A 13,261-nucleotide genomic window follows, 5' to 3' on the forward strand; every position below is an offset into this window, starting at 1 on the left:
CCTTGTTAGAGCGACCGGCGACATATCGCATGACCTGGTGCGTAATCATGGCATAACCCTGCCAACATTTTCTTCATGCTTCCGTCAGCATCTCTTAGAGAATTTGGATTTGCGTGAAGTATTGAGAATTCGGCATTGTCGTTTGCACCTTGGCTGTGCTTTCGTCGTCATTCGTACAACTCTGTAACAGGCGACTGCGGCGATGCAGGAATCATGTGAGGTGGCCCTTGCAAATTGGGTTAAGCTGCCGCGTACCACCCAGAAGATCGTGCAATCCCATGGACGTTTGGTAGAATCAAAGCTGAGCCTGCCTCTTCAACCGCTGCAACTCCCGACAGATGCCCTCCAACTCCTCCTCGGTGACGACGCCATCCTCAACCTTCTTCTCCAAGCTTGGAATCAGTGCCTTTGCTTCATCCGAGCAAGTGGGCACTAGGCTGCCCAGCTGAGACTTTTCAAACCGCTCCAAGTTTTCACCGTATGAGTTGATAATCCCTTCCACCTGCTGTGCCTCGGCCAGGTCTTTAAAGACTGCGAAAATCTCCAAGTAGTCGCGTGTCTTTGCGGTGACTTCTGTCTCCTCGTAGCCTCCTCCTCGGGCCGCTCGGGTGGCGAGAGTCTTTTGCAGGATAATGCGCGCTTCAGAGAGGTTGAGCGTGACTTCGTTCTGGAATTCGCCTAGTTTGAGGACGGCACCGGCTTCAAGGTCAGAGGTTGCGGTGGGTGCGACACGCGAGGGGGCAGCGTGAGGCATTTTGCTTATCGCGACTGAAAGGGTCTGCAAAGTTAAGAGAAGTCAAGCTGAAAAGCGAAGGACAACCATGTCAGTGATAGAGGTGGGAAAATCAATGTATCGGCGAGCGACGCAGCGCAGATAGCGCCGCCTCGTCGGAAAATAGATAGTCCGATGTCTACTTTAGTGCGAGGCTGCGAAGAGAAGGACCTTGAATTTGTCCAGACACATTCCAAGTATTTTTCACAGCACGGAGACATTTGACGGCAGCCAGATTGTATTCCATTATTCTCAGAAATGGATTTAATCTACTAGTCCGGCATCCTGGAGAAACACAACTGATTCATTCAATCACAAACTTCCCAAGGCCGTTGATTTGTATCCATAATTTCTTCTCCACCCAAGAGGTCATTCACTGTTCTACAGCACCAATGCACCAACACCAGCTGCGATCAGCAAGCCCTTGGCAGCCACGAGGGCGCTAGCATCGCTTGAGTCAGAGAGCTGACTGACACCGGTTTGTACAGACGAAGAGTCAGTGCTAGTCGTGGTCGCAAAAGAGCTTGGAGTGCTGTAGACCAAGCCGTCGGTAGGCGTCGCGTAGGTATAGTCGGATGTCGTGGTGTCATAAGAGGAGCCGCCTGAGGAGCCGCCACTGCCGTAACTGCATTTTCCAACGGTACTGGAGCAAGTATATCCTGCTTCACAGTAGTCTGATAGGCCCCAATCGTTAGCTGGTGCCATAAAAGCCAGACAATCATAAGGGCTGCAACTTACATCCTCCGGCGCAGCAAGATTCGCCAGCGTCCGGGTTATAGCATGAATCCGACCCGCAAGGAATATTTCCATCACCATAGAGATCAGCGCAGCTGGATGTGGTGGTGGTGCCGTTGTCGCTGCCGCCGGAACTTGAGCCATCGTCGGGGCAGGTATCATACAACGGATCCGATGGGTTGTAGCAGTGGTATCCGTCTGGGCAGTCGAGGTAGCCGGCACCAAAGCACGACACACAAGTCGCCCCCGCCTGGTAACAGATGTCGTCGATGCCGCTGGTACTGGTTGAAGTCGATGCCGGCGCAGAAGCAGTAGAAGTCGTGAGCAGCCCGCTATCAGAGCCGTCGGAGCCATCGGAGGAGCAAGAATCCAGCCCATAGTACTCGTCTCCAGGCAAGTAGCAGTAAATGTCGCTTCCCGGGCAGAGTGTATAGCCAGCTCCGAAGCATTCCTCACATGTCCCTACGCAGCGCTTGTCGAGATCTCGCCGCGACATGAGCCTGCTGGTGGATGTCGGCGTCCTGGTCCGACCTTGACCAGGTAGACCTTTGAAGATAGCATCCCCTTGGGCAGTGGCCAGGAGTACGAGCGAAGAGAAGAAGAGAGTTCGAGTGAAAAGCATATTGGCGGTTTCGCAGCAAAAGACCAAAAAAAGAGTGACGTGAATGAGCGACTAGAATGTAACGAGCGACGAGAAAGCACTCAAAGCTTTCGTTGAAAGAGAAAAAGCACTGAATCAGAAATATTCATTAGGGCAGGGAGGGCGGTCGCCGCTTAATGAAATATAGCTGGTGAGTCTGGATGCAGTGCCATTTCTCAACTAGGAAGCTCGAATACGGATACGTCCCTTTCGCATGAAGGGGACCACCCTGGTCCATGTCCCTACCGCTGAAGCTGCTCAAAGTTCAGCCCGATGGCTCTGCTTGGCACGCAGCAGAGCATTCCACGTGCAAGGCGATTCGCTATTGGAAGAATGGCAGTGCTTTCTTTACATCCAGAACAAGTAATTCAGATGAAGCGGCTCGTCTGGCTGGGCAAAGGAAACCCAAATCCGAAGCACATTCAGCGCTGCAGGGTCCCGTAGGGCAGACTCCGAGTATCGTACCCGTACCCTGTCACGGGCCAACGAAAATCCGGCATTAAGATTTGAAGGGACGATCACTGCCGGTCTCTTGTATAGGCGCAGAGGCCGGTGTCACAATCCATAGCACCAAGTAAGGGCAAGAAGGGGAAATGAAGACGGTCTGGGAGAATTGCAAGGGGGAAGGTTTCTTGGCGCAGGGCTTGGCAGATGGGGGCGGAATTTGTCTACTTAGACGACTGGCCTGAATAATAATAATAATGATACAGAGTCGAGTCATACTGACCCAGACGATTCTCGCCATCGGAGGCAAGGGAGACTGGATAGAAGAGGGCGAACCTGAACGCGCCCTAAGCCTCAGGTTGGGGAGAAAGATCTGTATCTCGAATCAGACATGGAATCACACGAGAAGCGGATTCCGCTCTCACCATCTCTGCCAGGGCTATCGGGTACAAGTGCGAGGTACTGTACTTGTAGACGCCTTGTCCAATTTGCCGAATAATATACTGCCTGCCATGGGCCATGTTCGCTTGTTGGAGTGGGTATGTACTTGTACCAATTGAGCTGGTCTGAAAACCCGACTGCTTTGCTAGCTTCAGGGGGGCTCGAGGCTATTATATAATTGAAATTGTGCATACAGAGATATCACAATATGGTCCCAAAGCTGCCTGCCGCATCTGGACTATAACTCTCAAGAGAAGCCTCTTTCAGTAACTAATGGCAAACTTGACAGTGCGCATTGGTGTTGGGTAAGAGGAAAGGGGTATGCTTGCCCCTTCTTCTCCTCCTCAAGCCCCAGCCCTGTAAGGCTTAGCGCAAGGCTGACTGGAGCCATAACTCACCGCTGCACCTTTCCAAAAGGCACAGGACTCAGGTCGTTGAGAAGCTTGAGTGACAGCAACTGGGTTCCGGGACTCTACTGCATGGGAGAGGAAACCCTTTGCCTCACAACTGGATTTCTTGCGAGTTTTGGCAACGACAGCATCCAGTGGATTACAGCATTTGCCTGTGTGTTGACGGGGCAAAAGTATCTCAGAGCAATTGCCGAAATTCAGTGTACTTGAAGTGTACAATGGTAAAGGATGGTTACCGTGAATCAGAAGGAACCATGTGACGGCTAGACAATGTGGCGACATCAGGCCAGGTACTGAACGAGGTGCACGCCCCCTTTCGTATCACTGGCTGATCTGCAAACCCTTGAATTCCTTGGTAGTGTTCGTAATGGCGACTTCCACGGGTAGTCTCTCCATGCTACTTGCACCATAGAAGCCGTGAATACCCTTGACACGACTGAGCACATAATCTGCATCCTTGGGCTCAGCTATGGGTCCGCCATGACAGAGGATGATGATGTCGTGGTTGATCTTGGTCGCGGCGTCTCTCATCTCCTGGATCAACTTGACACATTCGTCCAAGGTCTTTCCAGTCTTTGCCCCTATACTTCCAGAAGTGGTCAAACCCATGTGGCACACCAACACGTCTGCGCCGGCCTTGGTCATCCGTTCAGCTTCATCGACATTGAAGGCATATGGCGTGGTCAGGAGATCAAGTTTGTGGGCTTCCGCGATCATGGCGACTTCCTTGTCAAACCCCATGCCGGTTTCCTCGAGATTTGCTCGAAAGGTGCCATCGATGAGACCGACAGTGGGGAAGTTCTGGACACCGCAGAATCCCATGCTTTTCAGTTCTTGCAGGAATGAGGGGATGATGCGGAATGGATCCGAGGCACAGACACCAGCGAGGACTCCAGTCTTGTTGACCACGGGAAGGACCTCCCTTGCCATGTCGACGACGACGGCATTGGCGTCTCCGTAGGGCATGAGGCCTGCGAGCGAGCCTCTCCCAGCCATTCGAAAGCGACCCGAGTTGTATATGATGATCAGATCGCCGCCGCCAGCCTCGATGAACTTGGCCGATAACCCGATACCTGCCCCTGCTCCAACTATCGGCTTGCCATTCTTGATCTGGTTTCTGAGGTGGGAGAGCACTTCGGCTCGTGAGGACGGGGGCGCCATCGTTAAGGGTTATGGATGATCTAGACAGAATCAGTCAACTTGCGCTCTTGATTTGCGTGAAAAGTGCCTTCTTCGTTCCAGCATACCTCTGAGCGATTTCGTCCTCGTACACGTACACGTCATCGTCATAGCCGTGGTTAGTGTCCATCCATCTCAATCATGCGGAGGTGGTGGAGAGGGGCGCAGGGCGGGGGATTTTAAGCGAATGATGTCGGAGGTGGTGATGGTATCCGAAGCCCACGAGGAGGGGAAAACGCAGGACGACCAAGTATTGGATGAGCGACAGAATGTCATGGTTCTACAAGCGACAGCCTCTGTGTCAAAAACAACCTCGCAGCTTTCGCGGAAGCTTCTTCGGTCCAAGGCTCTTATCATGTCCCTTGGTGGATAACTGCTCCTCCGCTCAACCTCTCCTGCGCCTGCGAAACACGATACCCTGAGCTGCTTCACTATACTTCATCATGGTCAAACCTACGGTGCTCATCGTCGGCACGCCTGATACCAAACTCGATGAAATCCTCTACCTTAGAGAGCAAATCCTGGGCGAGGGGACGTGCAACACCAAGATCCTCGATGTAAGTCACAGCATACCAGCCAAGGTGAGAGCGCCGCTGGACAGCCTCCCGTCGGGCGAAGTCATTTCTCCTCTCGAAGAACACAGCTCGACCTTGAAAGAGCTCTCTCGCGGCGAGTACATCGACAAGGCCATCGAAATATGCACACCCATCGTCAAAGACCTGATCTCCAAGTCAGTCGTCCAAGGCATTGTCTCTGCAGGCGGCAGCAGTGGCTCCTCGCTTGCAACGGCCTTCATGCGCCATGCCTGCCCTGTCGGGTTCCCCAAGCTGATGGTGTCGACCATGGCCAGCGGCGACATCAAGCACTACGTCGAGGAGACAGACATTACCATGATGTACAGCGTTGTTGATATTGCAGGGGTTAACTCGATCCTGAAACGTATCTTGTCCAATGCGGCGGCCGCCATATCGGCCATGACGGTCTCGTACGCCAAATCCCTCGTCGACGCCTCTGCCGTTTCCGCCAAAGGCAAGCGTATCGCCATCACAATGTTTGGCAACACCACGCCGTGCGTCGATGCGGTGCGCCGCATCCTCACCTCGGCACCCCATGACGCCTCGGACTACGAGATCTACGTCTTCCACGCCACCGGCTCGGGTGGGCGCGCCATGGAACGCCTCATTGCGGAAGGCCAGATCGACGCCGTGATCGATCTGACGACTACAGAAATCCCCGACGAACTCTTCGGCGGCGTCCTGACCGCCGGGCCCGACCGCCTCGAGATTGCCGCGAAGAAGGGCGTCCCCATGATCGTGTCGGTCGGGGCGTGCGACATGGTGAACTTCGGCCCCAAGGACACCGTGCCGGAGAAATACAAGGACCGCAAGCTGTTCGTGCACAACCCGGCCGTCACGCTGATGAGGACGACTGCCGAAGAGAACCAGAAGATCGGCGAGTTCATCGCCAACAAACTGTCCACCCACGCCACCAGCCCGGGCTCCATCCGCGTCCTGATCCCGGAGAAGGGAATCAGCATGCTGGACGCGGCCGACAAGCCCTTCTTCGACGAGGAAGCCGACAAGGCCCTCTTCGACGCGATCCAGGAGGGCCTCGAGGCCACCCAGATCGAGGTGGAGAAACACGACCTGCACATCAACGACGAGGTGTTTGCGGGCCACGTGGCGAGCGCGATCCTCGAAGTCATGGGCGTCACGCAGCGCAATTACCGGCTTGCCAACGCCAGGCGGCGGAAATGGAGCTTCGACCACGGCGCCTCCGTCATGCTGGCCCGGCGGAGCAGCCAGATCGAGATCCCCGACGCTTGAGTTGCTTTGCCGCAGCACATCCTTCGTCCTTTCTGGAAACTCTTTTGTGGATAGTCCACATCACGGCTTGATGTGGATTGAAAGAGGGAAGTTTTGAAGAGAGGGGACTTCGAGGCTGGTGGATTGCAGTGTGCACGGTACTCCCCGCAAGCGACGCTTCGGTGTCCGCTGCAAACATTGTACCGCCCCGGGTGATTCATGTCCTGTCATGTTGTATTGCGGTTAGACCATGTCATCTCGTGAATGTCGTGGTGAAGCTATTGTTTGGGTGACTGATTGAATGATTTGCTGAGTTCCTCATTTATGAAAATACCCCTATATCAATGTCAAGTACCATTCTATTGTCCGTTCGTACCTGTCAATGATCACACACACCCGCTCCAAAGTCCAATGCCGAGTCCTTCGTGCCGCACAGCCTGTCGCGGAGAAGTGTATGGTTTATGGATCCACCACGTATGCATCGGTACAGTCGTACATATAGGTAGTTGCCAGCATCATATGATTATATTATTCTCCCATCACCAATTGACGAGGACGGCAGGCATCGTGGTCCACATCATCGTCGGGGTCGTCCGCTTCTCCTTCAAGTTTCTAGGTCTATCTACCTCTTCACAGCACGACCAGGGCAGGACGAACACAGCGAGAAATGAAAGAGAAGGTGCAAAGCAAGGATGGAGCTTTTGAGAACCATAAAGACTATTTAGTCCAAAGTTGCGCTGACTTCAAGAAGGCCGCCCAAAGAAAGGTATAACCAGTGGAATTACACGAGTTCCTCAAACCCGTGTTGGGCCATGGACATAGCGGCCGAATATCCAACGCTGCCTCTTTTGTTGCCCTCGCTCCCCGTGCTCCTTCTTCTGCATTATCATTCAATCCAAAACTACTACCATGCCGTGCCCTCCAAATTCGCCTGCCTCAACTTCTCATAAAACGCCCCAGGCCAGCCCACCATCTCCTGGTCACTCGGCAGACAACTGACCTCCTCACCCTCTTTACACACAATTTCCCCCTTCGCTTTCAACGCCTCCTCCCTTCGTCGACAATATCCCACCACATTTCCGATGACTCGGCCCAGCATCTCCGGCGAAATAGCGACAGGGTTCAGGAAAGGATCCGTTTCGGACAAGAGCTCTTTGATCGTGGGTCTCAGGGATTGTTCTCGTGTGAGGCAACGTTTCAAGGTCTTGATGAGCCCGAAGGGAACCACGGACCCGCCGATGCCTGTGGTCGGGAAAGAAATCTCGACCTTCGGGTTGGGGATGGACATGATGCGCTCGAATTGCTTCTGGATGTGGGCGAACGGGGGCTGTCCATAGGTCATTTGATAAAGGATACATCCCAGGCTCCAAACGTCACTGGGCTTGCCGAGTTTGAGCAGTTTCGTACCAGGAGGTTGCTGCGATCCTGTAGCTGGTGTGTGACAGACCAAAGATTCCGGAGACATGTAATTGGGCGTGCCGATTTGGTTTTCCCGATGCACATTGACTGTGTTTTCTTGAATGGCGTTGGCAATGCCAAAATCGATGAGTTTGAGTTGACCCTTGACGAGGAGGAAATTGGCGGGCTTGAGGTCTGAATGAACAATGTCGTGATCATGCACTGCCTGGACGCATTCCAGCATTTCTTTCCAATAGTGCCTGGTGAAAGTGATGTCCAGTTTGGCATTCTCTACCTTGAGCTGCTCGTTCAGCATTTTGTTGAAGTCGGTCTCTCCTAGCTCCATCATGACACTGAGCACTCCTTTTTCCTCGTTAATCTCGTAGTCGTATAATCTGATAACGCGATCCACGTTTTCGAGCTTCTTCAATAGGTCAATCTCTCCCTTGTAGCCTACAATTGCCGCCATGTCGGCTTCCTCGAGATTGACTCGTTTGAGGGCGAAGATCTTGTAATTCTCCGCCATGATTCGGAAAACCCTTGATGATCCGCCCCGACCTATGCAATCCAGCCGCCGATAGGTTTTTCCATTCAAGACGTAGTGAACGGATCTCTTGTTGCGAGAGCCCGCGTTTGACGTCGCCGCATCAAGAATCGACATTTTCGGCGGTGGGGCGGGAGCCGGTCGATGAGGCGTGTTATTAGACCGTGGAGCCAGTGGCTGACGAGACGGCGAAGCGTGTCCTGAGGAAGGCTCAACCGGCTTCTGGTCCAATGGAGCACCGTCTTCTTGAATGTCCAAGATTGCAGCCGATGGTTTACTCCTTCGAAAAGTTGGCGGGGGCTCATTTTCCTGGTTTTCTGATGAGGAAAGGGCTGGCAAAGGTGGAATCTTGAAGACGGGTCTTCTTTGAGAGCTTGACGATTTGGATGAAGGCTGAGAATCCCGCACAGCGGGCGTAGGGTCGGCCTGGAGAGCAGATCCTGGTCGTGGCGGCGAAGGAATTCGCGACAGGACCCCATCCATTTGTTTGGGAGATGTATTCAGAGGCGAATGCTTAGCTGGTCTGATCTGTTCAGGGCTGCCTCTTAGTGCAAGCAGGTCGTCTGGCAAATCTTGTAGTTCGGGCTCTTTGGCCCGCCGACCCATTTCCATCTCAGGAGTATCGGGGCGCGGCAGGTCTTGATGCTCCATGTGAACATCTTCGTCTTCGCTGGGGCGACGCATCATGCCTCTCCTTACGGGTTTGTTGAGCAACGCACCTCCAATTCGTCGGACTCGCATGGTACTCTGAGCACCATTTTCATCGGCTTTTCGAGATCGACTGATTGTCGATGGTGCAGCCGCATTCTGCTCGTCGAGGCTGCTTCGTATTATACTGGATTTTGGGCTGGTTGACCTTTTTGAAGTCTCAGGCGGTTGTTCGGCTGGTTCCTCCCTTCCCTCTTCACCTGAAGGTGGAGATCTCGACAGCCGCCTAGCATCGCTGATGCGGATACGCCGAACTCTGGGTGCCGGCGTCTGTGAGTCTTGACGTGCAGTTTGAGCGCCTGCTGTCGACTTGTCGTGGATTTTGTACATAAATGATCCGTCTCTCCCTAAGATACCGGGCTGCATGGGGCGAGGGACCGAGGTGACTCGAACGACCCGCGGGGCAGGACTACCGTCTCTTTGTTGAGGTGGACTTGAAGATCTGAGTATTTCCAGTGGTGTTCCTCTGCTTCTTCTCCGCGAGTACCCCGTGCTGGTCGGCTTCGCGCTGTGTGGTCCTGGTTCCACGTTTTCCTTCTCATGTCCCAACTGTTCATTGTCTTCGCCCAATATAGCTTGCGCTTCGGCACTTAATTTGATCGGCGCAAGATCTTCATCGTCTGAGCTATCTCCAGTCATGCTTTGATCGAACTGTTGGTTACTACCGGGCGCTGTAGTCGGTATTGGGTGAGCACGGGTTGTTAAGGGTCGCGCTGCGGTTCGGTGCGGTCGACGAGAATTGTTGAGAGACGAGGCTAGGATCGCCGGAGAGGGCGAGGTATAGGCAGCCATAGAGAGCACTATCGTTAGATATTGATATTGTTGGGTGTGCTCATGGTCGATGACACTATTGTTCGAAGGACTTTATTTCGCCGTGAAGACGCGCCGCAGTTGTGGATTGAAGCTCCAAAGAGGACATCGGGGGTGGCGGCAAAACTTCGGGTATTTGCGTGGTTGACCGGGCAACACTGGACACAATCTAGATCATACAGAGGATGGGACGCAGTCTTCAATCATGATTAATATTATGCTGTTCGAGGTACGCCAACGCTGTCCTCGCTTTTCCTCGCTTTTCCTAAATTGTTCTGCTTCCCCAGGATGGTGGCACTAAATGCCGTCAGTGCCATCCAAGAGCATCCATGCCAGCGCCTCTGCCAAAAATGCTTCAACAACTAACTTTTCGACCAAAACTCCAACTGAATCGGCCTGGGTCCGAGTATCCAAGCAGATCGGTTCCCAACCTTCACTAGCGTAAAGCCTCTTTCCTTGAAAGATGCTTCAGAGCATGCAGCTGAATCCGACGAAGATGCCCGCTGCGACGACACCAAGGCCATAGATCTGTCCAATGTCGATCACCAGTCTTGATGCAGCAGAGCTTCCAGAGCCACTGCTTCCGCCCGAAGCAGCAGTTGTCGTAGCAGCTGAACCACCGCCAAAACCAGTGTAGATGACGCCGTCAGAGGCTGTGGAAGCGGCCGACCCCACGACTGTTGAGGTAGCCGGCATTGTGGTAATTGTGCTTGTGTTTACCCTTGTTGGGTTGAGTGCACCACATGGGTGATCTTGTACACAGGCAGCTGCACAGCTATTGTCAGTGCCGCAAGCCTGCTGACATTGGGTGTTGTACTCCGTGCAGATATAGTAGGGGAGGGTTTGAGAGTATTCGGAGGCGTTGGGGGAGAGCCCATTAGAGCATATGCACGAATAGGTGAGGCCAACAGGGTCACAGGTGTTGGCGTCGGTGGCAGCAGAATTGCCAGCCGTTTGCAGACAGATGAGAGGACATTCAGCAATCTGCGAGTCACACCACGACTCTGTTCACGGATCGTTAGCGACAATTGGGTTGGTGACGGGAACACAACTCACGTCTCGTTGACAGAGGCACTGAATTGGGGTCAATGGTCTGCGTAATGGCCAGCCGGGCCAGGAGTGCTAGCGAAGCGGTGATGAGAAGGTGTTGCATGATGAACAGAGCTGTTTTTTGGGTCTGTGGCGAGGATTCTGTGTCAATGCGGGATTGCTCGTTATTAGTTGCTGAACGATGTGGAAAAGACCGAATGGACAAACGAATGTAACGGAAAGATATTGCTGTTTTCTTCGAAGAACGAGAGGAATAGAAGTTTGTTGCTGAAGGAGAAGTGAAGAGAGCAAGCAGCAGCAGAAGACAAGGGCATAAAAAGGGCGGAGGAGGCAAGGGTTCTGGCGAGAGTGGTATGCCGCTATCCAACCATCACCATGACCAGTTTGGGATGGTGTTGAAGCCACCTGCTCGGGTTGGGGGGGCAGGATCTCTCTTCGCTGTTCCCGCCACTGAGCCAGTCTCCAGCTTCTCCAGAGCTAAGAGATTCTAGCCCATCCTCATTGCCCTTCTCTTTGACATGTGCCCCAGCAACAAAAAAGTCTCGCGTGCATGACTGTGGCACAGATGGGTGCAACTGGGTGCAGAAGGAGGTTGACTTGTCTCAGGCGTCGCCAGAAGTCCGTGGTGTTGTGCGGAGCTGATGAACCCTTGTTGAGGTCAAAGGTGCATGATGCCCAATAGTAGATGGATCCCGAATTCCCGGGGGCTCCACGGCGCGCAGTTCCAGGGCCAATGGCGCCCCAAGGACCCTACAAGCAGCGACACCAGGACGCCCAGAGTGCCCAGGCACGGAAGCAGCCACTGTGACTTGTACTGTGTAGGTAAGATATCTCCACACCCTTATTTATTGCCCTTGGTGTCCTTTGCCTGCGGTTCCAGAGGCGTTTACGGGTGCGCCCCCTCCCCCCCCGGCGGTGGCTAGATTCAGTCAGGTGTTCATCCATCTGCTGCTTGTTCCCTCGAGTTACCAGTGTTTATTATATCAATCAATTTCGACCAAAATGAAGAGATCGACAGTGAGCTGCGTGTTGATCTGGTCATTCCACTCTCCCACCCCGTTCCTCTCTGCCTAAACATGGCTAGCCGTCAACATCAAAGAATGGCGCTACACAGGCCACTTTGCTCAATCCAGACACCTGCATTGGTGCCATCGTGCTAGCTGCGGGTTTTTCGGGGCTTTTGCAACCTTTTTTTAATCCTCTTTTTTTTCTCCCTTCTGAAACATCTGCTGAGCTCGTCACCTTACTTGCATCTCACAATCCTCTCTGGAGGCGGGGCTATCTCTATCTGGGTTGCACCCGCTGCTTCAAACATCCCAGCTTCACCTCAATGCTCCGTCGACCGCACCTCGCGACGCTAACATTTACCCTTCCGGTGTCCAAGTGCGCACATGCATGGAGACCTCGCGTTCCGTCCCAATCACTGCATTGGGTTCCGATCAACCGAAACGAGACTCCGTAGCTGCACCCGTGGTGGACGGCGCTGAACGGTCTGGCGATCGGCCTCGACCCTCGCCTACCCCGCCGCCGTACTGGCAACCAAGCAGAGAGCCGTCGTTTGATGAACTGTCCGCCACCCGACCGCCTCCCATCGCTCTTGAGGACCATACCTTGTCCCGAGAACCTAGCAGAGCGGCGCTCTGGGCTAAATCAATCTCCATCGACGAATATGTCATCGTCCAAGGGAACCCGATAGGAGTAGGCGCCTATGTGGTGTATAATATCAATGTCCAGACCCTCGATGGAGGCCCTATGACAATCCGAAAGCGATATTCCGAGTTCGATGAGCTGCGAGCCAAGTTGGTCAAAGCCTACCCTCAGTCAACCAGGTCGTCGCTGCCGCCTCTTCCCCCGAAGAGTGCCATATACAAGTTCCGGCCCAAATTCCTGGAGAAACGGCGAGAAGGGCTGGCCTATTTCCTTAATTGCGTCATGCTGAATCCGGAATACGCCGGTTCTACGTTTGTTAAAGATTTCATCTTCCCACCAGAGACATGAAATGGGTCGACCGTGAGTCAAGTAAATTCTCCGCCGCTTCCACAAACCAACATCAATGAAGAAGCAGCCTCTCACCTGCAAGCCATCCGGACAACAAGACTTCTTGCTGGGAAACGAAACGGAAAAGCTACAACCAGTTCACCGTGACCCTCACCCCTTTGTCACCTTCACCCTCATCTAGACTCCCTCCTGCTCATTCTCCTACTACACCCCCTACAGCTTCCGGCGGCTATGCGCTCGGTGGGCCTATAGAACACTCATCCTAACTTAGGATCGCAATATACCCATACCCGATAGCACGACCGCTACGATCTCGGTGGTCATCGT

The 13,261-nt window shown here is 53.6% G+C and overlaps 5 protein-coding genes across 5 annotated transcripts; 1 reads left to right on the forward strand and 4 right to left on the reverse strand.

The window, feature by feature from the left end:
- Positions 1 to 884: 884 nt before the first annotated feature.
- Positions 885 to 2,482, reverse strand: PV07_11268 (uncharacterized protein). Its single transcript, XM_016398690.1, has 2 exons — positions 1,511 to 2,482; positions 885 to 1,446 (listed from the first exon to the last, which is right to left on the reverse strand). The coding sequence occupies exons 1-2, from the start codon at positions 2,127 to 2,129 to the stop codon at positions 1,154 to 1,156; spliced, it is 912 nt and encodes a 303-aa protein (XP_016243252.1). The 5' UTR covers positions 2,130 to 2,482; the 3' UTR covers positions 885 to 1,153.
- Positions 2,483 to 3,763: 1,281 nt separating this feature from the next.
- Positions 3,764 to 4,603, reverse strand: PV07_11269 (uncharacterized protein; the record flags this gene model as incomplete). Its single annotated transcript, XM_016398691.1, has 1 exon — positions 3,764 to 4,603. One exon carries the CDS (start codon positions 4,601 to 4,603, stop codon positions 3,764 to 3,766), a length of 840 nt encoding a protein of 279 aa, XP_016243253.1.
- Positions 4,604 to 7,124: 2,521 nt separating this feature from the next.
- On the reverse strand, positions 7,125 to 10,000 carry PV07_11270 (uncharacterized protein). The gene has a single exon (XM_016398692.1). The coding sequence runs from the start codon at positions 9,866 to 9,868 to the stop codon at positions 7,331 to 7,333; it is 2,538 nt and encodes an 845-aa protein (XP_016243254.1). The 5' UTR covers positions 9,869 to 10,000; the 3' UTR covers positions 7,125 to 7,330.
- On the reverse strand, positions 9,981 to 11,478 carry PV07_11271 (uncharacterized protein). The gene is made up of 2 exons (XM_016398693.1): positions 10,943 to 11,478; positions 9,981 to 10,890 (listed from the first exon to the last, which is right to left on the reverse strand). The coding sequence occupies exons 1-2, from the start codon at positions 11,037 to 11,039 to the stop codon at positions 10,355 to 10,357; spliced, it is 633 nt and encodes a 210-aa protein (XP_016243255.1). The 5' UTR covers positions 11,040 to 11,478; the 3' UTR covers positions 9,981 to 10,354.
- Positions 11,479 to 12,331: 853 nt separating this feature from the next.
- Positions 12,332 to 12,934, forward strand: PV07_11272 (uncharacterized protein; the record flags this gene model as incomplete). The annotated part of the gene is made up of 1 exon (XM_016398694.1): positions 12,332 to 12,934. One exon carries the CDS (start codon positions 12,332 to 12,334, stop codon positions 12,932 to 12,934), a length of 603 nt encoding a protein of 200 aa, XP_016243256.1.
- Between the last annotated feature and the right edge of the window lie 327 nt (positions 12,935 to 13,261).

The sequence above is a fragment of the Cladophialophora immunda genome, assembly GCF_000835495.1.
Source record: "Cladophialophora immunda strain CBS 83496 unplaced genomic scaffold supercont1.7, whole genome shotgun sequence".
Taxonomy (NCBI): Eukaryota; Fungi; Ascomycota; class Eurotiomycetes; order Chaetothyriales; family Herpotrichiellaceae; genus Cladophialophora; species Cladophialophora immunda.

Bases quoted from the DNA above. Each gene is read 5' to 3' on its own strand.
- PV07_11270 (XM_016398692.1), bottom strand. From the start codon at position 9,868: ATGGCTGCCTATACCTCGCCCTCTCCGGCGATCCTAGCCTCGTCTCTC.
- PV07_11268 (XM_016398690.1), bottom strand. From the start codon at position 2,129: ATGCTTTTCACTCGAACTCTCTTCTTCTCTTCGCTCGTACTCCTGGCC. The intron at 1,447-1,510 runs GTAAGTTGCAGC...GGGGCCTATCAG, and splicing joins ATCTTGCTGCGCCGGAGGAT to ACTACTGTGAAGCAGGATAT.
- PV07_11271 (XM_016398693.1), bottom strand. From the start codon at position 11,039: ATGCAACACCTTCTCATCACCGCTTCGCTAGCACTCCTGGCCCGGCTG. The intron at 10,891-10,942 runs GTGAGTTGTGTT...ATCCGTGAACAG, and splicing joins AGTGCCTCTGTCAACGAGAC to AGTCGTGGTGTGACTCGCAG.